The 24,726-nt window shown below is 45.1% G+C and overlaps 2 protein-coding genes across 2 annotated transcripts in view; both read right to left on the bottom strand.

The window, feature by feature from the left end:
* Positions 1–10,333, bottom strand: part of CD101 (CD101 molecule) — a 34,830-nt gene extending 24,497 nt beyond the window's left edge. Inside the window, 3 exon segments of the mRNA XM_007461619.1 lie at positions 583–999; positions 2,356–2,736; positions 10,291–10,333. Of these exon segments, the coding sequence (XP_007461681.1) occupies positions 583–999; positions 2,356–2,736; positions 10,291–10,333 (841 nt within the window).
* A 12,553-nt stretch (positions 10,334–22,886) lies between these two features.
* PTGFRN (prostaglandin F2 receptor inhibitor) overlaps positions 22,887–24,726 on the bottom strand; it is a 90,097-nt gene continuing 88,257 nt past the window's right edge. The window contains exons 10-11 of the mRNA XM_007461629.1: positions 24,541–24,726; positions 22,887–23,053 (exon numbers count right to left, since the gene is read on the bottom strand). Coding sequence (XP_007461691.1) covers positions 22,887–23,053; positions 24,541–24,726 — 353 coding nt within the window. The remainder of the gene's footprint in view (positions 23,054–24,540) is intronic.

The raw sequence follows: 24,726 nt of genomic DNA, 5'->3' as shown, positions 1-24,726 counted from the left end.
GTCTGTGGAATCTACCTAACATTCAACAGATTTTATCCCATAGAAAACCTCCCGTGGACAGAGCCCCAAATCTGTCCTTCTTACTTATGCTTCCCAGATGACGAAAACAAAATTTACTCAAACTTTCTAATGATTTTTTTTTTTTTTTTGCGGTACGTGGGCCTCTCACTGCTGTGGCCTCTCCCGTTGCGGAGCACAGGCTCCGGACACGCAGGCTCAGCGGCCATGGCTCACGGGCCCAGCCGCTCCGCGGCATGTGGGATATTCCCGGACCGGGGCACGAACCCGTGTCCCCTGCATCGGCAGGCAGACTCTCAACCACTGCGCCACCGGGGAAGCCCTCTAATGATATTTTTGATCCAACAAAAGATTAGAAAAAAACGAAAAGAGAAAACTCCCTGGCGGTCCAGTGGTTAGGACTCTGCGCTTTCACTGCCGAGGGCGTGGATTCGATCCGTGGTCGGGGAACTAAGATCCCGCAAGCCACGTGGCACAGCCAAAAAAAAAAAAAAAAAAATGAATTAAGATATCCCCCAAATACCCACTACTAGCTGTTAATGAATTTCCCGAGAAGATAATTACCTGCTGGCTGGACCCTCAGAGTTGTTTGATCTGTCTGCTTTTTCGTGATGGAAGTCCAGGTTTCATCCGGATCCTGAATCCATTCAGTTGCCTCACAGAACAGCTGGCCCTGATCTGAGGGCCGGAGCCTCCCTATGGACAGCCTGAAGGTAGTGACCCCAAGCTTGTCGAGCCGCACGTCACCAGCTGCAAACCTCTCTGTATACAAGGGCCCAGGGAGCAACATAAAATCTTTGGAGAGGGAAATAATCCTGCTGGCTTGGCTTCTTTCTCCATCTTGCATCAGGTACCAGGTGACAGAGAGGTGAGTATGTTGAGCTGTGGCTTTGGATGACTCACAGGTAAGTTCCAATGGCTCACCTTCCTCCTTACTGAGAGTCTGGGAAATCATGGCAGCAGAGAGGGTATCTGGAATGACTGGATGCAAAGGAATGATTGTAATTGACTGAGTACCTGTCAGACTAGCCTCCTTAGATGAAGATGGCACCCTGACCCAACATCTGTACAGTACATACTTTGAGTTGGTTTTCCACCAGCCATATGCTTTCCCTATTGCCAACAGGAACACTGGCATCTATATACATACAGACTATGGAACTTGGCAAGGCTATTGGTTCACTGTTGTACTGACCCTGATTTTACATTTTTAGCATAGGCTGTAACCAATTTAGCTATTCAGACACAGAGGTTTTAAATGGGAAAAGCACTGGGAGCTTGAAGACTATATTCTGATCCTATATTTGTCCCTATTTGACTCCATGAATTGGAGGAAGTTACTTCACTTCCTTGGGCCTTCACCTGCTCCTTTATAAAATAAAGTTCTGAAATAATCTGTTATAATTTATCACTGAGAGACAAAATGCAACCCTCACCAAAGTTTTGAAAACCATCTTACTACCCTACTATTCTTTCCTTCCTCAAAGGAAATCACACAGCCTAAGTTTATGTGAAAGCAACACTTAGATTCAAAAATGAATGTTTATTGAGCATCTACTCAGAGCTAACCACTGTGCTAGAGAGTGAGGTAAATGTTCAAGAGAAGCTCAAGGTGAGGTCAGAGAGGGTCATGTAAGTAGCCAATTACCACGTAAACTGGGTGAGTACTAATAACAGTAGTATGAACAGAGCATCAAGAAAGAACAAAGATGGGAATACTGCCTGAGACAGAATGGGTTTCACAGAAGAGGTAATACCTAAACTGGGTTCAGATATATAGGTAGGAGTTTGCTAGGCTGAAAAGGGAGTAATAAGATATTCTAGGCAAAGGGACAAAAGGGTAATTTCAAATAATATGACCCTTGCCCCATAGGTAACTATGTTAGAGAATGGTAGTTTGAGAATAATTACTTCCAAGCTAATGACTTACTTCCTATGGTATTATATTAATTATATATAAACATATATTAAATATATTAATACTGGCTCCTCTATCAAGTTAATATTCTGCTTCTGAGAAGAGACATAACATGAGAACTCGCAAAGCTTTGTCTAATGCTGTGCTATTATCGACCTATGAATAGCTGTGGGCAAGGCCTAGGAAGACCACGTACTATCTAACTCTTCATGACAAAGTCGATTGGGAAAATGAATTAAGAGTTTTAGGGAATATGAGATACCTATTTGTGACAAACTCCAAAATATCCAGAGGGGTATGTGGGCTCTTTTGCCAAAACAAACAGCACAATATAAAGTCATGTCACGTTGCAAGGCATCGTGTTGATGGAGAATCTGGCTTCTCAGGGGCTGGCTAGAAGAGGAGGGCACACAGCTTACCAATTAGATTCGTCTTTGCACTGTAACTCCCATAGTATTTTCCATCAGTGTTGGGTGTGTGACACTCGTACTCGCCGGAATCCTTCATCTGGAGCTTGGAGATGTGCAAAAAGACTGAGTTACCCTGGACCTTCTTCACGTAGATTTCCCTACTTTGCACCCGCCGTGCATACACTGCATAAGTGAAGGTGGCATCCTTGGTGCTAATGATCTGGATTTCTTGGGTCGGGGCTGTCGGCAGGTAAACAGACCACTGGAAATGCTGCTCAGAAGGTCCCCGGTGGCCAGTTACGTTGCAGCCGATGCTGATGGGGTAACCTTCAGCTCTGTACAGCGGTCCTTTCTGAACCGTTACTTCTCTCTGGCCAGTGCTGAGCTTAGCTTGCAAGTAGGAGGAAGAAAGGGGAATAAAAATAGATTAGTGCTCCAGTTCCCAACGTGCCACATTATGTAGCTCCCTGTATTACAATTCTAGAAAATGAGACCGCAGGTTATTAGCTATAATCAACTCAAATGTTCAATACCTTCTTCAGGATGAGGAGCAGTGGAATGGCTTTGTGGTTTTATTTTTTTTTTTTTTTTTTTTTTTTTTTTTGCGGTACGCGCGCCTCTCACTGCTGTGGCCTCTCCCGTTGCGGAGCGCAGGCTCTGGATGCGCAGGCTCAGCAGCCATGGCTCACATCACGGGCCCAGCCGCTCCGCGGCATGTGGGATCTTCCCGGACCGGGGCACGAACCCGTGTCCCCTGCATCGGCAGGCGGACTCTCAACCACTGCGCCACCGGGGAAGCCCGAGTTAATTGTTCTTTTATAAGTTTAACTTCCATAGTAATCTCTAGTCTCTTAAAAAAAAAAAAAAGTTTAGCTTCATCAGTGTAACATGACCACACTCATAAAACATATCTGCTTATCTAAGTGCACCTGAAGTAAATACGATGTATAATAATTCACCTTTTACATTATTTTATGGGAAAATTCCTCGATATACTTCCTCAAGCCTCCAATTCCTAGGTACCTGTCATCGAGCTTTTCTCACAGAAATGATTGCTGGAGAGGCAGAGTTTATGGCACTGCTCCTGGTGCCATGCTTTTTCCTCCTGGTTGGCTGTAAATATCTGTAGCTCCCGGCCAGGTGTGTTGCAAGACTAGCTAAAATTAGCATCTTGAAGAAGCAGCAGCACTTCCTTTCTATACCGTGGAGGGTGTTTCATTTTGTAATTTTTTAAAGAGCCACTACAGCTTTATTGAAAAGCTTCATAAAAGATGACTGTCAAGTCCAACAGGATCTGGGATCAGATTTAGTTTAGTTGTTCTCTTACCCAAAGTTTTCAGTTGGGACCACTAATGGAATGTTTCCTGTTGGGACAAATCTCAAGTATTAGGTTTAGAGGAGAAAATCTTATTCAATGGTAACATTTCCTTTGACATACACCTTTTCAAAATCAAGACTCTTTTAGAAATTAAAAGGTATGTATTTATTTATTATGTTAATATTAAAGCCTAGTTTATTTTGTGTAACAGAAAGAACAAAGAACAAATGACAGAGATGCCACAGGGTGAGCTAGATCTTTCACTCGGGGCCTAGGGCCCAGTGGAAAGACATCAGAAGAGTCCAACAGGGAGCAATTGCTGGTATTACAGAATTAACAGAATAGAATTCATAAGTAGGCATGGAAGAAGCAGAGCGTCTGCTGAATTTTGTGAATCCACAAGGACAAAGAGTAAAGAAGACCAGAGTGAAAAAAAAGTGAGAGAGGGGAAAATAACATTACAGAGACCATGAGTATAGGCTGAGTATAGGAATTTTAGAATGAAGACAATTCTGATAGGAGGGGACCTGCAAAAAAATAGGGAGAAAGGGTAAGAGATCACCTGATACAGTCAACTAAAAATTGCATATGGTGGGCTTCCCTGGTGGCGCAGTGCTTGAGGGTCTGCCTGCCGATGCAGGGGACGCGGGTTCGTGCCCCGTTTCGGGAGGATCCCACATGCCGCAGAGCGGCTGGGCCCGTGAGCCATGGCCGCTGGGCCTGCGCGTCCGGAGCCTGTGCTCCGCAAATGGGGGAGGCCGCAACAGTGAGAGGCCCGCATAACGCAAGAAAAAAAAAAAAAAAGAAAGAAAAAAAAAAAAATTGCATATGGATACAATCAATGCAAAACTGGAAAACAAACATCCAATCAGTCAACCAATCACACAAATTTCCAGTAATCATTTAAAATATACTAATTTATTCATAAATCCCAGTTAATGTGATATATGTATGTTATGCTCTTTTTGTAATAAGCACTTAGGAATAGGAGTTAGACCACATGAGAAAAAAATTTTAATTGTTTTTCAAAACAGATGACTTTTTATTGAAGTATAGTTGATTTACAATATTGTGTTAGTTTCGGGTGTACAGCAAAGTGATTCAGCTACACACATGTATGTATTCTTTTTCAGATCCTTTTCTATTATAGGTTATTACAATATACTGAATATAGTTCCCCAAGCCATACAGCAGTAAAATTTTAAAATATTATTTACCAAAAAATTGTTCTACAGAGGCAATTTAAAACATTGTCAGCAATGCTAGCCAATCTTAGAGACATACATCTTAGAGAAACGTGAGCACCGCACCAGGCTACACGTGAAAAAGCATCCACAACAGCAGTGTTCATTACAGCCCCCTAACTAGAAACCATTCATATGTCCATCAACAGTAGAACAGGCAGACTGTGGTACATTCATAAAATGGAATCTTATACAGAAATGAAAGTGAGTGAATTGCAACTGGTTGCAGAAACGTGGATCACTGTGTTTAATGAAAGATGCTGAACACTTTAGAATCTTTTTGACTATACTCTCCATAAAATTTAAAGAAAGGCAAAAAACCCACACTGTATTGTTTAGTGATGCAAACGTAACGGGTAAAACTATTAAAAAAAAAAGCTAGGAAGTAGGTATCACGAAAGTCAGCAAAGTGATTGTGTGTGTGTGTGTCTGGATGGGACGTGTGGCAAGGTGGGTGGGTGCTTCTAGGATCCTAGCAATGTTCTATTTCTTGACCTGCATAGTGATTACATGGTTTTTACTTTTTATTAGTTAAATTGCACATTTATTAACTTTTCTTATATGTTATATTTCAAGATAAAAATGTTTTAAAAAATAGGATTTCTGAGGTACCACTAAGATGTTTATGTCAGGACATGTTTCCGCAATGTTATTTTTGGTGTCTAGGCAACACTTAACATTTTTTATGACTTTTCGGAGAGATGGTGCCACATGTGAAACATTTTATTTTGAAAACTAGCACACTTCATTTTCTACTGCTTCGTCTACTAATTCAATAAATATTTGTTCCACCACTTATAGTGTTTCTGATGCTTCAAGGACTAAGATATGAAGATGAGTTTGGGATAGTCTCTGGTTTCTTGATTTTACAGTTTAGTCAAGTAGGGTGGTAGTCATCTGTCCTGGAAAGAAATATGATAAAAGCCCTTTGAGGAATTTGAAGGAAGGAGAGATTACATTTTGGGGGGCGAGAAATAGGTAAGGTATATATGGAAGATATAGTATTAAAAATGGACTTTGGAGAAGGTTATGACAATTTAAGTGGAGAGACAGGGCCTTTTAGGTGAAGGAGATTTCACGAAAAGACTGTATAAGTAGTAATCAAAAGAATTGCTCAGGAAATAGAGAGTAATCAGTTGGATTACATGAAGATTAATAGAAAGAGGTAAGAGTGGGTAAGAATTTTGAGTCCAAAGCATGAAGGGCTTGACTATCATGTTGAAAAGTTTGGACTTGATTGATTAGGCAGTGGGGGACCCACTGAAAGTATTTGAAAGGTCTTAGTAAAATTAACCTGACAGTGTGTAGGATGATGGAGTTAGGAGTAGACATCAGGTGATGATAGTAGCCCAGAAGAGGAGTGATAAAGGCAATAGAAATGGAAAGAAAGTGGCTATAATTTAAGAGCCACTGTGGAGATAAGATCTATAGAGTCTTTCAGTGTCTTAGATGCTTGGAGGTAGAAGGGGTAGATGGAGGGGTGGAAGGCAGGAGGAAATCAAAGATGATACCAGGTTTTGTAAGGGTGACTGGGAGTAATGGCGCTGTTTACAGGAATAAGGATATCAGGAAAAGGTACTGTTGTGTACCTTCGAAGGTGAAGGAGAAGACGGTGCATTTAATTTTGGAAATACTAAATTAGAGTACCGTGGAATAAACAGGAAGGAAATCCAGCAAACATCTGGAGATAATATTTATATTATTTATAATATATAAATATATATAAATATATAATGTTTATAATATTTATAATATTTATATTATATATTTGTCTATATCTGTAGCTATATCTATCTATTTATACTTTAAAATCTACTCAACCCTTTGAAAATATTTGTAATCCAGTCCTCTTAAGAACTCTGAGATGTTCCCATTTTGAGCAATGTCAGAGTTGTAAATGGTGCAGCCAGAACTGAACTTGGATTTACACGTGTCAAATTCCTGGCTGTGTCCATTGTTTCCTCACTGCTTCCTGTAAATGCTTGTTTGTAACTAGGGAGAGTTCTGGGCTGTAGATGCAGATTAGGTCAGTTACATGTAAGCACTGGGAAGCGCTCGGGAATGTAAGGAGAGGGCTGAAGAGAGATTATTAGAGGTTCTCTCTATTTAGGGGATAGGATGAGGAACAAAACCTACAGAAGGAAGAATCAGGGAGGGAAGAATCAGGTGGCAGGGCAGCAAGGACACAGTAGCTTGAAAACCAAAGGAGCAAAATCGGTCCAAGCAGAAAGAGCTTGTCAGCACTGCTGAATGCCGCTGAGAGGGTAAGGACTCTAAAGGCAGACAAAAGTCTTTGTAGTTTGATGAGGAGGAGGTCAGTGGAAATCTTCGTAAAAGAGATTTCCATAGAGCAGAAGCAGAGTATTTCAAGGGTAAGAAGCAACTGCAAGAAGCATAAAGTACTTCAAGAAGCGTCATGGACAAGAGAAAGAGAATAGGGTGGCAGTTAGAAAGAGGAGATGGACGGAGCAGAGCAGTGAGGGAGGATGGACACGGGTACCTCCACATGTCTACGGGCAGAGGAGCTGTAGAGGGGAGACATGGATGAAGCCAGAGAGAGGATGATGAATGGCATGGTCAAGAACATGATTGGGAGGGTACTCAGAAAAGCGGAAGAAACAGTGTGAAGGTTTAATAGGTATTGTGGAGATAAAAAGCAATGACTGACAGAGGCCAATTCAAATGGCCATGCACGGGGAATCATACATACACTGAAGCATCTTATTATACATCTGTTTTCTGTGGGATGTTGTACCTATCTGTCCTCCTAAAGAGTGAGATACCTCAGAGGACTGACCCGTTGCTTTCTCTTTTAATAGACAGAGGGTTAGGCACCTCTGCACAGCAGGTCAGATTCTTGTTGACTGATGGACACAGAGCTTGGCATTGACATACTGCATTGGAGCCACATTTTTGTAACACGAAGAATTCCCTAAGGGTGTTGACTTTTTCCAAAAACATTACTGGGATTGCCAAATTTTCTATTTCAGTATTATTTGAATGGAAGCTATTTGACCTATATAAAATATGGCCAACACCTGGCCACTTTTGATATGCAAAAACAGCAACTTCAAATGCTTCCACCTTATACAAAACCTAGCTGGAGAACATCAAACACAACAAGCGACTTCTCTTTCTTTACCCATATAAAATCCCTTTTGGCTTGGAGGCTGAGAATGCTTCCATCCATAATTCAGTGGATTTTTTTTTCGTGAATGCAACCCCAGTAAGACAAAGAGTAGCCCCTCCCCAGGACCCTCCCATGTTAATGACTTTTATTTGTAGGGCAGCTATTCAGGGTGAGGGGTGACAGACCAAGCAGACAAAGCTAAGTCTAAGAGCTCATTGACCCACGACATTAACCTCATCTGGCCCCATATTCTAACAGGATCAATCAGTCTTTATATATCTATTTAAAAAATTAATTAGGACAAGGTATACATTTGCTAAACAATGCAACTGGTCAGTTGATCATCCATCATTTAATTAATTTCCTTCATTTTTCCCACTGTATTTGTAATGACAGATAGCAGGCTTCCAAAATTTTTTTCAAGTTACTTCCTGATATATATGTTTTTCACATAAAAACTGTAGCTCTACACAAAATTTGTGCTTAGGAAGAGCTTAAATTTAGAAGAAATAATTATATAACCCAGTTTAGGTAATGGTTTAAATGGGGTATGGAAAGGCTTGAAGCTTCCCCTTTTTGAACCTTGGTTATTACTTTCCTTTTCCCAGGCATTTCATCTTACTCACTAGGAGAAAAAAAAAAAAAAAAGACAAAGAGAGAACTTGCAGTTGTCTGACTTATTGCACAATGTAAGCCCAGTTTCCCCATACACAAGCCAAACACACGGTTCACAGACACAAATCACAGACGCTTGAGAATCACACTCAGACACCTGAACAGGACACCAGCCAACAGTCCCCAAAGGGTCCCACCAGTGAACCTAGTCATTAACGTCTGCCAAGCCAGTCTAGTGGGCATTGATTACCCAGCAACTGGTTCCAGTAACCTCCTGCAGGCCACCTCTCACCCCAGCAGGTCCCATATCTGATCTTTACCTTACACTGCCCAATGTCTTTTGAGACATGAACCCAATTCAACTCAAGCCAAGGTTTATTAAGCACCCCGTTGAGCTGAATGCTGCACCCTTTTCGTGTATTAGCCACAGCCTTGGTCACACTGATTCTAAGCTCTTTTAGTTCCCCTACTGTCCAAGTCCCTTCACTAACTCCATCCAGTCTCTTTAAAGCAGAAGTTTTTAACTTGGGTCCACATGGGGGATGAAAAGATTCATAAACTTGGGTGGGAAAAAAACCTACATCTTTATTTTCACTAATCTTAATGGAAATTTAGCATTTTCTTCAGTCTTGAATGTAGACAACAAACCATAGATATTTTCACACCACACTACATCTATTGCAGATATCTTGAAATATTGTTCATACTCATTACGACTTTGAAGTTTGGTGGTTAATAGACCACCTCCAGATCTTATTACGTAATACATAAATAATGAAGCAAATAAATGACTACATCAAAATTTACTTTAAAATATTTCAATAACCCTATTTCAATATGATTGATTTTCCCTATAATCGTATACATTTTAATTCACACATTTAAAAATTATTCTAAGTTGGGGTCTATGGGCTTCACCAGATGCTAAGAGAACCCATAGCACTAAAAAGTAGCTGCTACCTGCTCTGTCTGCTCTGAGACTATTTCATTCCTTTCCCAGTTCATCTGTTCACCCATCTCCCCCCAAACTTCCCCTTTCGCCATCCTGTTCAACCATGTACAAATGCCCCTGGGCCAGCTGAGGTCCTCCCACTTGCCCCTCAGCAGAGCCAAGTGAATCTTCCTGCCCCTTTCTCAGGCTCTTAGTAGTCAATTCCCACTTCATCTCACAGATGAAGTCCAGAACCTTCTTTTAGGTTAGCCTAAAACTCCTAAGTGCTCTCATGACACTTCCTTCCATCCGGCCACATCCCCAAGGCACATTTATCTAGACAAGTTCTAACATCAGGCATCACCTCTCAGTCTGAGGAGTTAAGCCTCTTCCTATCTCCAGGGATGAGTTAGCCCAAGAACATAAGGCCAAGGTAGGGCCCCCAAAATCAGCAGCTCTGGCCACACACACAGATGTAAAAACCAGTGGGATCAGATTCATGGGACTCAACCTAACATTGCACCTCCTGGAACTCAAGGATGTCTAGGTAGCCAAGAACATCATCAAAAGTCAAAAATGACTGCCAACACCAGAGGTGTGTGGCATGGTTTTTCCTGTAGAGACCAAATTGTCCCATTTTATCATCCAACAGTCTCCATTTGACTAGCTCCTTGACAACAGTAACCTACAGAATTATGACACTTACTCAGAAAGAGAAAAAAAGATGCCACTCGTGGGAAGCGTGCCATTTGGACCAGTATAGACCTTTCCTGGTGGTGTCACTGAAGTTGCTCAGACGCCGAGTGACAAATGTTGCTCTCTCACTACAAAGACAAAGAGGAAGCGATAGTGCGGTTTCCCGCCCACTGAGAAACACACAGAGACGGCTTACAAAGAGCAATACAGTTTGCTTTATATGGCTCTTTGCTAATCATTCAAATTTACCTATTTATGAAGTTATCTTCATGGGTAGGTAAACATAGATAAAAATAAGAAAAGATGAGCCTCCTCCTGGTTAAATACACATCATTAGGTAATGATAAGGGAGTTTAAGTAAACAGAATAAATAGTCAAGCAGCAATTTTCTCTTCTTAGCCCTTACCTCGCCTCCCACTTGGCAGAGGAAAGGACTGAGAAACGAGAGAAGCGCCCCTAGAAGACATGAACCTGGGGAGACATGCGGTGATGGTGACGATAACACACTCTAGGTGGGTGTGCCTGGGTCTGCACAGACTGTATTCTTAATAGTTGATCTTAGAACAGTTAATTAATCTTTTCTAACCCTCATCGACAAAATGGAGATACTAACAGTATCTGCCCCATAAGATTGCTGTGAGAATTGAATGAACTAATTCACTGAAAGCACTTAGAACAACATCTGGTACATAGAAAGTGCTCAGTGCATACCAGCGACATTTAAGGGAATCCTCATCTGCCCAGTGTGGGCCTGGGCACCAAGGATGGCGGGGGAGTGACTTCGCAGACTAGGATTAAGTTAGCCTGGCGCTGAACCCAGGCCAACTTAATCCTAGTCTGCGAAGACAAGAACATACACGGGACGAGCTTACTGAGGACGTTAGCTCCCCAGGCTGAGCCTCCATTTAGATGGGTCAGTAACAGCCTAGTCTGCTTCAGGCCACAGTTACAGCAGATCCCTGTTCCATCCACCTATCCAACAATTTTTTTTTAATCTTCTGGGTGCTATTGTAAGTGCTGCACATACGAAGCCTTTGTTCTCAGGAAACTTCCGTTTACTCAGATAACCACAAGGTAATTTTGCAAGCACAACAATCAATGGGGCACCTAAAGGGAGTGGGGGGACGTGAGTGGGTGGGAGGGAGGGTCAAGATCGGCTGGGCCACATGAGACAACCAGGGGGGAAGGGTGGCCGAGGTGCAGTTGGGGAGAAACAGTCCAGCATGGATAATGACACACCAGCTGTGCCCTCCTTTTGGAGTAAAGTTTGAGGCTGGTGTGAAGGGAGAAGGTGCATTCAGAAAAGGCTGGTTTTCTTTAGGTCCTTGGAGATCTGGTATGATTCTAATAGGCAGAGAAGAGAGAAGAAAGGACATTCCACTAGGGAGAAATGAAATGTATAAAGGCACCGAGGCAAGGATGTACAGGCTGTATTTAGGGAACAATTAAAGGGCAGTTTACCTAGAATGGCAATTTCAAACTACCTCTCCAGGCTGTTAACCATATCAGTGGGGCTTGAAGTACAAGATCTTTTCACCATTGCGTTGGAGAAGACATGGGTCACACCCCAGGCCCCCAAATTTACTGTATCAGTTAGTTATTGCTGTATAACAAATAGAAAACTTTGGTGGCATACAACAGTAAAGATTTATTTTTGTTCACAAGCCTATGGGGTCAGCTGATGGGAGCTGGATGGTCTAGGATGGCCTTAGCTTGGATCCCTCTCACAGCCCTCGAAAAGGCTAGCCTGGGCACATTTTCACAGTGATGTCAGGGGTCCAGAAGGACTAGGGGAAACACATCAGTACTTTTAAAGCTTCTACTTGCATCACGATTGCATGCCTTCTACAAGCATCCCTCAGATGAAAGCAAGACACATGGCCAAGTCCAAAAGCAAGAGATGGGTTAATGGACTCCATCTCTTTAGTGAAGGGAATGGCAAAGTGGCAAGACAAAAGGAGAGGTAGAGAACGGGGGCCATCAATGCAATCAATCTGCTACGTGCACTGAAAAGAGAATTATTTTAGAAATGAGCATTGACCACAGAGACAATCATTGGCAATAATACAGAGGACGCTGTATTCCTGAAATACATACAACTAAGTAAATGCTATGCAAGTTCTCATTCTTGGCTGTTGCCAATTTTTTTTTCTTTCTATTTTAGTGGCTCCATTTCTGCCAGAATTTAACATTGACAGGGTGATGTCGCTTCTTTTCTGGAGGGAAAAAAAAGCAGCTTTCTGTTATCAAGGGGAAAAGAAAAAAAGAAGAAAGAAAAAAATAGAGCCAGTGAGACAGACAGTTATTCTATTACCTTGGGAACCACTGCAGTGCATTGCAATTTTATCAGTTGAAAGGAATGTAAAAATAGAGTTCCTGATTCAGATGGAGGGAGGCCAGTGCTGGACAAAGCAACACAAGGATGTACTAAAGAAAAAAAATCCTTTCTTAAGTTCCTAGAAGATTAATGAAAAGTGATGTATTTTTTTCAGGTTTGACATGCTCAAATATTAATTCCATAAAATTATAGAAATTGCAAGTATCGTGGATTCCTAGCCTAAGCATTCAGGCCCAAGAAATATTTAAAAGGGTACCTTTTACATGTCAGGTTCTGTGCAAGGCATTTTCACATATGCACTGTTATAGAATAACTCACATCACTATGTGACAGGTATTACCAATACCATTTTACAGATGGGAAAACCGTGGCTCAGAGGAATCAACTAACCTAGCCAAGATTGTATGGCTAGGAAATGGGTGCATTCTATGGCTGCCTTCTTACTTGTGGCTCAGTGCTCCTTCTATTAGCTTGCCATTCGCAAGCTTTCAGAAGGCGGAATATGTAGGACAGTGAGTGACTGGAGGACGGAAAAGAAGACCCCGAAGGGAAGCTGATCAGGATTTTGCCCCTTTTTCTACCTGAGCTCCTATAACTCAGGTCAAAGTGATTGATACCCCACAGGTGTGGGACTTGCCAAGGTGTAAGGGAGCCCTGGGGCTAAGCCTTATTTCTCTATGTATGGAACACCAAGCGGTGACACCACAGGAAGGGATCACAGTGAGCTCAGTCAATCCCTCATAGAACAGTGGAAGAAACGGCATCCTCAAGTGGGCCTGGTTACAACTTGGCCCACCAAGTTTTACTTCCCACCAGCCTGGCTGTACCAGGGGCTGACAGTTAGTTAACCAAGCCTAATAGCTTTTCCACGTGTGCGGTAACTCCTCCTGTCTGTGGGGAAAAGCCTGAACTAGATTCCTGTGGGCAGAGGCAAAGGCCAGAGCATGGGAAGAGGGGTGGAGAAAGAGGTGGGGACTAGAGGATGGTGGCAGCAGAGAAAGAGCAAACAGATGGGATTCCTGGGCCATTTGCCGTTTCCAAATACTCCCTTGGGAAGAGCTACTTAAATTCCCTATTAGGGAGTAGCTGACAACGAACTCTGATTTTAAACAAAGGAAGGGAGGGCTCAGCATAGGCCCCAAAGAAAAGAAGAAAGGAGAATAGGAGGTTCACTTTACCTGGGCTTCGGGTACGGGTGAAGCCCTGAGATACAGTTGCCCCTTCATGGCTTCCTTGGACCATAAGGCAGCTCAGGTGCCTCCTACCCTATTAAATAGCCACATTTTCACCCCAGTTTCAAACCGCCTCCTCTTCCTTCCCCTCTTCAAATGTGTGACAGTTTCCCGGTGTTCTGTGTTCTGCTTGGTTTCCTAACTTGCTGGCACTTCGGCCCACCACGATCTGGGCTTGGTTCCACCCAAACATCCAAGGTCACAGCGGCGGACACTGCTCAGCTCTCCCTTGACTTGGTCCTTCTGGGGCACAAGGTAGGACCGACCATTGGCAAATCTGCTTGGAATTCTTTCCTACCACCTCTGATACCACGCTCTGGCCGGGATTTTCTCTCTTCCCTTTGGAAGTTCCTTCTTAGTCATCTTCTCGGTGGGCCCCTTCTCCAGGCTTCTGTCATCAGCCCTTTGCTCCCCTCGCTGCTTCTGCCTCTCATGCCCCACCTGTATAAGGACAATCACCAACCTGTCTCCACCCCCAACTTCTCCCTTAAGCTCCAGGCCAATTATCTAGCTGTGTCGACCATTTCCACTCGAAGGTCCTGCAGAAAACTTAAACTTGCGTCCAAAGCTGAGATCACTGTTTTCCTCTTCACTGGTATTTTCCACTGTGGTGACTGCGCCAGCATCCACCCAGACCCATGGCTGGCCTCCACACTCCATATCTAGTTATAAAGTCCTATCAGTTTTTCCTAAAATCCTTAATGAATTCATTCTACCTGCTGCTGTCGCAATTGAGAGCTGCGATTTTTCACCTGGATTAACGCAGTTCGGTTCATCTTCCAACCTTGTCTGCACCCCGGCCCCTTCCACCAGAGTAATCTGAAGTGCAAACAGAGCCATGCACTCTCCTGATTAAAGGTTTTCAATGGCTCCCCCACACTTCTAGACGATCAAGTCCAAACTCCTTGACTTGACCTTTACGAGCTGACCCTTGAGAACTCTCTCCTACCACCTCACCCTTCAGACACAGAACCTCTGTATTTCTCTGAGCGTATCTTACCATCCGCTCTCTTTAACTTTGCATATGCTATCCCCTCTGCTTAGAGCCCCCTCTACCTGGTATATGCCTATTCATTAAAAAAGTTTTAAATCTAGGTTTGCACCTCCTATGCGAAACCTTTCTTGACACCTTAGAAAGTTCACCATTCCCTCCTCTATCTCTGTCAGTGAACTCCTATAATTTTACTTACTATATGTAATAAAATGAATTATTTACATGCCTCCCTCTCCTGCAAGACCATGAACTTCCTAAGGGCAGGGGCCACTTCTTACTCATCTTTCTATCTCTTCAAAAAATACTGAATGGCTAAAATAGTCAGGCACTGTAGCTGGTATAGTGATTTAGAACATATACAGACTTTGGAGTCAGAAAGACCTGCATTCAAATCTCGAGCAAATTAGTTTCTTTAAGTCTCAATTTCTTCATCTATAAGAATAGGGACAGTAACAGTAGAAACTCATAATTAGAGTTGTTAGTTGATCAATTAACAGAAAAGTCAGGTGAAGACAAGAATCATAAAAAGACACTTAAATTTCTTAACAGTTTTATTTTCACCTCAATCATATACATATATATTTGTTCACTGATCTCTTAACACAGGCCCTTTGGGTATAGGTCTGTTGTGTGGAGTCTCCTCACTTTTTTGCATAAAGCAAACCTATGTCTTTTGCTACAACTTTCAGGTTTGTTTTATTTTTATTTTTATTTATTAGTTTTTCTTGGTACGCGGGCCTCTCACTGTTGTGGCCTCTCCCGTCGCGGAGCACAGGCTCCGGACACGCAGGCTCAGCGGCCATGGCTCACGGGCCTAGCCACTCTGCGGCATGTGGGATCTTCCTGGACCGGGGCACGAACCCGTGTCCCCTGCATCGGCAGGCAGACTCTCAACCACTGCGCCACCAGGGAAGCCCTGTTTTATTTTTTATTTTATTTTTTAAAGCCTTTATTGAATTTGTTACGATTTTGCTTCTGTTTACATGTATTTATATTTGCTGAATGAAAACTGTGGTGTGTGCTTTGGTGAATGGAATTTCAGGCTCTCCCTGTGCACAGCCAGTGGGCGAAGGTCACCTTAAATGTCTCTTTCTTCCCATTTGTCTGTTGATCCCCAAACCAGTTGCTTCCCGGGTGCCTGTACATAGTTTGTCTTTGTATCAGAGCACTCTCCTGTGTTCTGCTTTAACAGACAATGGCTGTATGAGGAAGACAGTATAAACAGAATACAAATTAAACTGGATTTCTATGGCCTAGGTTTTGTACATACAGAAACTGCATGGTATTTAAATTATTGTTTGTCTCCAATGATGTATGCAGTTTCTTTAAAAATAAACCCCCAAAAAAAGTCTTGAAAAAAAAACATTGCTTCTGTTTTATGTTTTGGTTTTTCTGCCGTGAGGCATGTGGGATCTTAGCTCCCTGACCAGGGATTGAACCCACACCCCCTGCATTGGAAGGTGAAGTCTTAACTACTGGACTGCCAGGGAAGTCCCCCAACTTTCAGGTCTGATTTCTTTAAAATGGAGTAAGAATTTTATTTTATTTTTTTTATTTTATTTTTTTTTGGCGGTACGCGGGCCTCTCACTGTTGTGGCCTCTCCCGTTGCGGAGCACAGGCTCCGGACGCGCAGGCTCAGCGGCCATGGCTCACGGGCCCAGCCGCTCCGCGGCATGTGGGATCTTCCCGGACCGGGGTACGAACCCGTGTCCCCTGCATCGGCAGGCGGACTCTCAACCACTGCGCCACCAGGGAAGCCCGGAGTAAGAATTTTAAAAACACTTGTGAAGCCAATGGAGTACAGATCCTCCCATGTTTTTATGATTTGTTTCCCCTCAATCTTTTATAGATGTTTTGTCTGGACCTCAACTGATAGCATTTAAAAAAAGAAAAGCGATTTGCCTCTAGTCCGGAGAATTCATCTCATTGTATCAACACCTCTTTCTTTGACACTCATATTTCATTGGTTTACATATTATTCTATGAAATGATGTAATCATAGTAACCAGTACTGGTGGCACAAATAGGCTGGAGAATAAACAGAACAGAGAGGACCCAGATGAGCATCACCCCCCCTGCCCCCCAACCCGTGGAGCTGAGCCACCCAGGTGTATAAGCCCCCAAGCAGTGAGTATATTAATCATGTCATTTTGCTTCTGGTTTTTGATGCTTTGACACCTAGGACCTTGCTGATCCTGGAGAGACTGCCCCTCCCACGGCTGGCCAGTTCCTAGAGAAAGGAAATCATTCCGATTTGTCTGTAAGCATGCCTTCCATGTGCAAACCAACCAATCTGGAGTCCACACACCCTCCACCCCCTCCATCAGGCTCTCATGCTCAGGACCACTGTTCCCTGCTCTGATCACCCCAAGGCCAGGAACCAGATGTGTTGGCAGGGTAGGGGAGAGCGGAATAGCTGGTGTATTAAGAATATGCGGATTATGACCTGTTGAACGAGGAGGCACCAGCCACCCACATGGGGTCAGCAAGTTGCTCCCTCAGCATCTGAATTCCCACCCCGAGGAAGTGAAACCCCGGGGTCATTTTGATCGAAGGTGCAATTTCAATAAACTCACACAAAGTCACAAGATTTGTTACTTACAGATCCCAGAAACCAGGGTCGGGGTTGCCATTGAGCAGGGGGAAGGGCAGTGCTCCGACATCCCAGGTGTCCAGCAAGCAGGAGATACAGAGCAGGGTAACAAGCACCTATTACATATAACATGGTTGGGGCAGAGGCTGCAGGCTCAACTCAAAGTGGTTATTTTAAAAGGTGCCCCAGGAAAAGCAAAGTGGGAACTTGGGGTGGGAATCCTAAGCTCAGGTCCTCATCTAAATGTCCAGGCTCTGGCTGTGAGCAGGGCTATTATACTGTAAAATCCTAGGCAGCAACTCAAAATAGCTGTTTTCTCATCACACCAGATAACCAGGGATACTCCCTATGCCCCAGAACCTGCTGAAATTATCCAAACTAGTCAATCCTAAGCCTGCTTACCCTGAGTTGCCCATTCCTTCCTGTGAAAACCCCAACAAAGGCTATTGCCCATGCTTCACCCTTGCTCTCTCTGCTGCCTGAGGGACCCTGGTGCTTTCCCGTGTGGCCCCCTTTTGTGTGGCATGACCCTCCCTCTTGGGATCTGTGAGTGTAACAAACTGTCTTTTCAATGGCAGTCATCTCCCGATCTGCTGGCCCTGCCTCACCTAAATAACAATAAAACCTGTATTTTTTTTTTTTTTGCGGTACGTGGGCCTCTCACTGTTGTGGCCTCTCCCGTTGCGGAGCACAGGCTCCGGACGCGCAGTCTCAGCGGCCATGGCTCACGGGCCCAGCCGCTCCGCGGCATGTGGGATCTTCCCGGACCGGGGCACGAACACGCGTCCCCTGCATCGGCAGGCGGACTCTCGACCACTGCGCCACCAGCGAAGCCCTAAAACCTGTATTTTAGAGCAGTGTGCTACACACACTGGTCTGTGGGTAAGAGGACATGGAGTGGCTGTTACTTGGAAGATCTAGTTACATGAAGAGCAGGTAAGAAGTCTTCCGCTGTAGTCACCTCAGGGTGACCTGAGGCACTTGCCCAGGTGTACGGCACATCTAAGCATCCTAGTGTTAGTGAGCTATTGTCACAGTGGTGAGGGGTCCCTGCCCTCGGGCCACTTTCAGACAACCAGAGCATCTGTCAGGGGTTCCTCTCCTAGCCTAGAGGGGCAGAAAAGGCTCCCTGGGACCTGAAGGAGAAGCAGGAGTTGGAACAGGTGGAAAGAGGTTTCTAGAACGAGCAAACAGCAGGTGCGAAGGCCTCTAGGAAAGGACGCAAGTGGCAGGTTTTCTGTGCTTAGCACAATGCCTAGGCCACAGGAGGTGTGCAAGAAAATTTTTGTTTTACTTTTAATATAAACTGAGGCAGGAACAGGCTCAGCAATAGGTATGGGGCCGCTGAAGACCAGCTCTGGCTGTGTCAGCATTTTGATGTGAACAGAGTCCTCCATCTTCATGGAGAAGTGTGTAGTGTCGGGCTATTCTCCTGGCAGAACGTTAACTGTGCATTTATAAACCGCCAGTCCCTTCTATTATGCCTGGATCAGGGCCAAGGTTAGTAACCTGGACACAGACCCAGCCCCTGAAGACCTCACAAGTGAGGTGGTCCCTGCCGGGACACACACGGGGAAGCCCAGCCGAGGCTGAGCGGCTGCTCCAGGAGCCAGCAGGGAGGTGGGGCTCCCGGCACTTCCCCCTGTGCAGGTCCCTGAAGCCAGCGGCCTGGGGAAAAAGCACTGTTTTTATATAATACGGGGATTAGCACCTTCTGGACTAGTTTGGCTCCAGACCGGGTCATGAGTCAGAAAAGCCGTTCTGTCCCAGGCACGATACGGTCACAGAACTCGGGTGTGTTTCCTCATCTGCAGAGAGGAACAAACTCTAACTTCTCTCTTTCCTGACAGAAGTCCTATAAGGTCATGGGAATTCACGGAAAGACCAAGAGACCATCCATCAGCGACAGGATCCTAGCCCTCACCTTTCCACTTGGTGGGAATCTCAATACTGATCCTGTTAAATCCATTTCTTCTTCTATCTTTGGTGAATATCTCCAATGCTTTCATAGGATTCCAAGAGATCAGAAGGTGCCCGAGTTGCAACCGGAATTCAGTCACAGTCCTTCATGTGGAGGAGATAAAAGGGTAACAGAGGCGGAGATCAAGTGCCTCACACAACTTCAATTTAAATTAAACTTCGTTTAATGAAATAAAAAACAAATGGTGCATTGCATAATATTTTGTGGTCACAGTATAAAACAATACAATTAGTTCATATAACATTGGATACGGACAAAAATACACAGGACCTTTTCTTTGTCTACGTAAAATTCAGCAGATCCATATGTGCCACACTAAAAAAGAAAGAAAGTCAACTTTTTTCTCCTAGTTATCTGCACACAATATTTATCACTGAGAATTTGGTCAAACAGCAGAGAAGAACTTACCCAAATCCTAGTTCCCTTCTTCCTCTGTTGTCATCGGTGAAGCTAAGAAAAAGTTTCTGAAAGTAGCAAGTTGTGTAGTATTGCTTATTATTCCTGCTAGAGAGGCTCAGTCTTTGGCTCACAGATGTCAGTGACAAAATCATGGCTGCAGGCAGTCTGCAAAGCAAGAAGCAAGAGCCACCAGGGAAAACAGACAGGGGTCTGGGCAGGAGGGGCCACCTTTACGAGGGTCTTAGGGAAAGCCACGTGGATAGGAGGGGAGAAAACACAAATAAATAAACTTCTAAATTAAGATTTAAAACCAGTTGGTGAGTCAGAGTTCCACCAGCTCATGAAAAACCTGGAAAGTTGTTAAAAAGTCAGAGCTTGGATTTTCTTTTTTTTAAAAAAGTGAAAAGTGTATGTAAACATTATAAAGTAAACAATTGAAAGTAATTTTGAGGCTTCTATCAGAACACAGCTTAGGCTCCTTCTGGGGATATTTTTATGATTAGAAAAAAAAAAAAAGCCAAACTTTTTATCGTTTCTTTGTGTTAAGCAGTGCAATTTCATCTGTGTGACTCGTGGCTGCGTCCTTCCATTCATACCAGTGCTTCTGGCAGGAACCTTTTCCAGAAGAGCACTTAGTGGGGGCCCTATCTGGTACAACAAAAGAGTACATCTTGCACTTTGAACGGGACACACATTCCAGCCAAGTTTATGCCCCTGGAAGGAAGGAGGCCCTTGGTACAATGCCCTGGGATTTCTCCCCACTTTGTACCAGCCCAGTGGACAGAGAGGGTGGGGCTAGGGGGGCGGTCAATGCCTTAACAGCCTCAGCCTTGAACTGCAACAGCAGTTTGAAAGGAAAAGGTACAGTGTATGAGCACGTGTCACCTTTCCTGCCAATAAGTGTCAGTTGTGACCCATCCGTGGTTTTACATACACCTGGGGCCACCTGGTCACGTCCAAAGCCAAGTACCCTTTCCTCCTACCAAGGGCCTGTACTACAACAATCCTGAATCTTCTTTTAGGAGGCATGATAACTGCAAGGGCTCAAAGGGCACTGGCTGTTCCTAACACAGCACCTGTTTCTATTTCCTGTTTGCACAATCACCTGTGACCCACCTCCTCTGGAGTGGCCCAGTTAGGAAATGACATGCAGGAAACACCCAAATCTAGCGCTATCAAGGCCTCCTTCCCTTCCTCTAGTCATCCGTGCTCTGGTGGGGAGGACCTGCTGCCCGTCTTCCCGCCACAGATGCTAGGCCTGGAATTCATTTGTGCTGCTACCATTAGTGCAAAATCTAGTTTCTATCACACGAGTGGTCCCCTCTGTGGGCAAAACCAAAAGGAAAAAAATTGGTGGAAACTTGCCTCCTGGGGGTGATTGGGTGATAAGTGCAGAACGAATCGTGGGTGACAGAGGGAGGGAAGTGGAGGGGAAGATGGTGAGCCCGAGGAGTTGGCTGTCTGGCCCATTGTGACAAAGAGCCGCACATGAATGGCCATCATTTTGTATTACTTTATTGCTCAAAACAAACGGATCTTTTTCCCCTTTGGAAGACAGAGCAGTATTAGATCCTTCAGAGCCAGGATAAAAGCACAGAGGACTGCAATGTGGGGCGTGAGTCACCAGTGAGCCTCAGGAAACCCCACTGAGATGCTTCCGAAAAGCCAGCGCTGTGCAGGGGGAGACACTTCGGGGGGCGGAAGATCTCTTTGGGTCCGTTGTCCTCCTGGTATGAGTGATCAGGCAAAACGGACTGCTCTCAGATCTACTCTGTAGGCTGTTCACATGGCAATATAAATTGCTGGGTTTCCTTTGTGTTCCTAACAGGAAAGCAAACATACCACAAAGTATACCCTTTCTCACTAACCCCCTGCAGGGGATTTTAAAAAGACTTGAAGGACTGAAAAGGTCATAGAAAATGCATGGTTCTTCCAGGTAATTTCTGATTCCGCGAAGTCAGTCTTGCAAGCAGCAATTCACCTCCACATTAAGGAGCCCACTCAGCCCACGAAGGATGTGGGGTGTCCGTGGTTCCCCCTGCAGACGCACAAGGCCTTTGCCTCTCACAAAGGGCGGGACAGAGAATAGAGGTGGCTTCTTCCGCCTGACACACCCCTGGCACCACTGACCCTCCGGGCACGAGCTCCAGACATCTAACTCCCAGGATACCCCTTCTGCAATCCCCAGGGCCCCCTGAGGCACGGTGGCCTCCGAACTACGGAAGTGACTGTCTGTTCCTCTCCTTGTCCCCAACCTCCTCTTCCTTGCAGGCCTTCTTACTGCCCTGGACAGAGGTGGCTGTGCATTTTTCTTCATACGCATTCTTAAGGCTAAGGTGGCATGATAAGGTGCTTGGTGGAGAGCCAAATTCTCAACTCCAGGGCCATTTCAGCACTCGCACATAAAGCAGATACGAAAGAAATGGAAAGCGGGCAGAGAAGCAAAAAACCAAACCAGAACAAAATGCATCTGGGCTCGAGAGGAAGTTACGGACTGCAGGTTTAGATTTCAAATGTGGTCTAAACCCCCTGAAAATAGGGGGTGGGGGAGGGTAGTAAAAGCCACAAATTAGCCTTCGGCACTGGTCTGTGTTGTCCCTCGGCAGGGGTGGAGGGTCGCCTTTAGCAGCTCTCTCAGCACGTGCCTCCGATTCAGAAGCCGGCTCTCAAGCGGGCCCTTCCGTTCTCACCCGAGACAAAGAACTCTGAACGCCTTCACCCCTTCCTCACCACAACCCCTCGAAACAAAAGGTAGAAACACACACAAGCCAGAGATCTATAAACCAGTAGGAGAAAAAAATGAGACAGAGGTTAACCATTAAAAAGCCGCCGTCGGGAAAACACACACTCGATTGTTCTATCAGAAAGTGCCGTGGGAAGAGCCGTGTGCTGGTAAACATGTCCGCGCTCAGAACTTGACATGCAGAAAAGAGAGAGCGCCGAGTCCCACCTGAGATTAGAGAGGACTGGTTTTTAGTGGAACACACATCACGTTAAAAGATCACTGTCCTCTTCTCGCCCAAACTGCTCCTCGAACGTCCCTACGTCCCGGCCTTTCCTGGCACCGGCTAGTCCATCTCCATGGACATGAGCCGGCGGCGCTCCCGCCTGGTCTCCTGGACCTCCTTCTTACAGCACCAGTGCGAGCTGCAGTACCCGATGAGGCAGGACAGGAGCCCGATGACCGTGGACAGGCCGACGCCTATCAGCAGCGGGTACTTGAAGGCGTTCAACACTGGGAGGGAAAGACCAGAGGGAATGGGTCAGTGATGCGAGGCGGGCCTCAGAGAAGACCGCCGCCTCCCCTCTCCATTGCCACGGCGTCTCCACCAGGGATCTGACCTCATGCATCCTGTACCCAGCACCTGGCATGGTGCTTGAGACAAGAGCAGCTCGGCCATACGTGTCCAAAAAATGAGCAAATGTCTCCCCACCCACTTCTGTGCGGGAAGGCAGCAGAAAGCCAAAAAAAAAAAAAAAAAAAAGATTCTCCTTCAATGTCTTTGAATGTCAACTTGCTTTTTAGGGTTTTGGCAGGAGATTGATTTTTAAAAGTCAGTATAAGGGCACCACACATTCGGCAGCAGATGCATCCTTAAAAAAACCATACATAAATCAATGCTATGCATCAGATAACTGAAGTGTACTGGGGGAGCTATTTTAAGTAACACTATAGTAAATTATCTAGCAAAGTGAATAATCACTCCCTACTTGTTTAGTAAATCTGGGTTTTCATATGGAGTGACTGCAAGCAAGACCTTTCTAAGAGGCAAATATGGTATAAATGACTAAGGTGCAGGCATGCACAAACACTGTTTAGATCCCACACCCTCAAATCCCACGTCCCCGTCCCCCAAAGTACCAGCACGCCTTGGGTGGAGGCTGGCACTGTGGTTGTTTGCCTGACATTTAATACAACAGCCCCAGGAGAGATTATTATCCCATTTAACAAGAGAGGAAACGAAGGATTAGAAAGGCTAAGTCACCTGTGGAAGAGCTGGGGTTCCAATTCCAGTCTCCGCCAAACTGACACATCATCAGGGTAACACACTCAAAGGCTCCTACTTAATCCTTGGTGGCACCTGGACTTGAATTCTCTCCATGAGTGTTTTCAGTTAACGTTTACTCTGACACTTTTTGCAGAGAAGACATGTTTCTCATTAACCAAGGAACAACTGCCCACACTCTGAGAGGCCAGGGAGCAGAGGGGTGGGAAGGGGGCCCGCTGACCATGGTGCTTTAGGCTGACTGTGGTGGTCAGTGTGGGCCAAGGCTGGGAGCTCCCCCTCCCATCCAGGAGGAAGCCCCTTTACCAAGAAGCAGAACCAGTAGGAGGACAAGAGGGGCAGGAACCCACCTGCAGCCCCTCCTAGAGACCTGGACCCACTCTCTCGATCTGGTCTCTGCCCCTGCCTGGCAGTATCCGTGCCAACCCGAGGACACAGCAAAGTGGGTGTGTACAGAATTTAGAGAAAGCATCGAAAATCTTTCCAGTAAGTCTTAAAAATCATTGCCCAGTGGTAGCTCCAGCACACACGATACCAAAGCTGGGAGAACAGCAAGGGCTGTGTGTGCTCTTTCTGGGTACAGGCCCGGGCCAGGCTAGAGAGAAAGCAGGCACATTCCTCAAAGGGTGGGAACCTGGATCCCGACAGCGGCAGCAGAGCATGGAGAGAAGACATTCCCCAAACACCAAGAGGGTTATTTGCGTGTCATTCTTACCATCCATCTTCACAGTTATAAAGATGGGCTTGGACTGGATCTCTGCCTCTTTCTGCCAGGAACCGGTGGGTGACTTCACCCATGGAGTCACGGAACAGTAGTAGTTGCCAAAGTCCTGGTCCTCGGAGCCATGCACTTGCAGCAAGAACTCTAGCACGCTCACGCGCTCCAGGCTGAGGCCGCTCT

Source organism: Lipotes vexillifer, unplaced genomic scaffold (genome assembly GCF_000442215.2).
Source record: "Lipotes vexillifer unplaced genomic scaffold, Lipotes_vexillifer_v1.1 scaffold858, whole genome shotgun sequence".
Lineage (NCBI taxonomy): Eukaryota > Metazoa > Chordata > Mammalia > Artiodactyla > Lipotidae > Lipotes > Lipotes vexillifer.
This window is presented reverse-complemented; position numbering and strand designations above follow the sequence as displayed.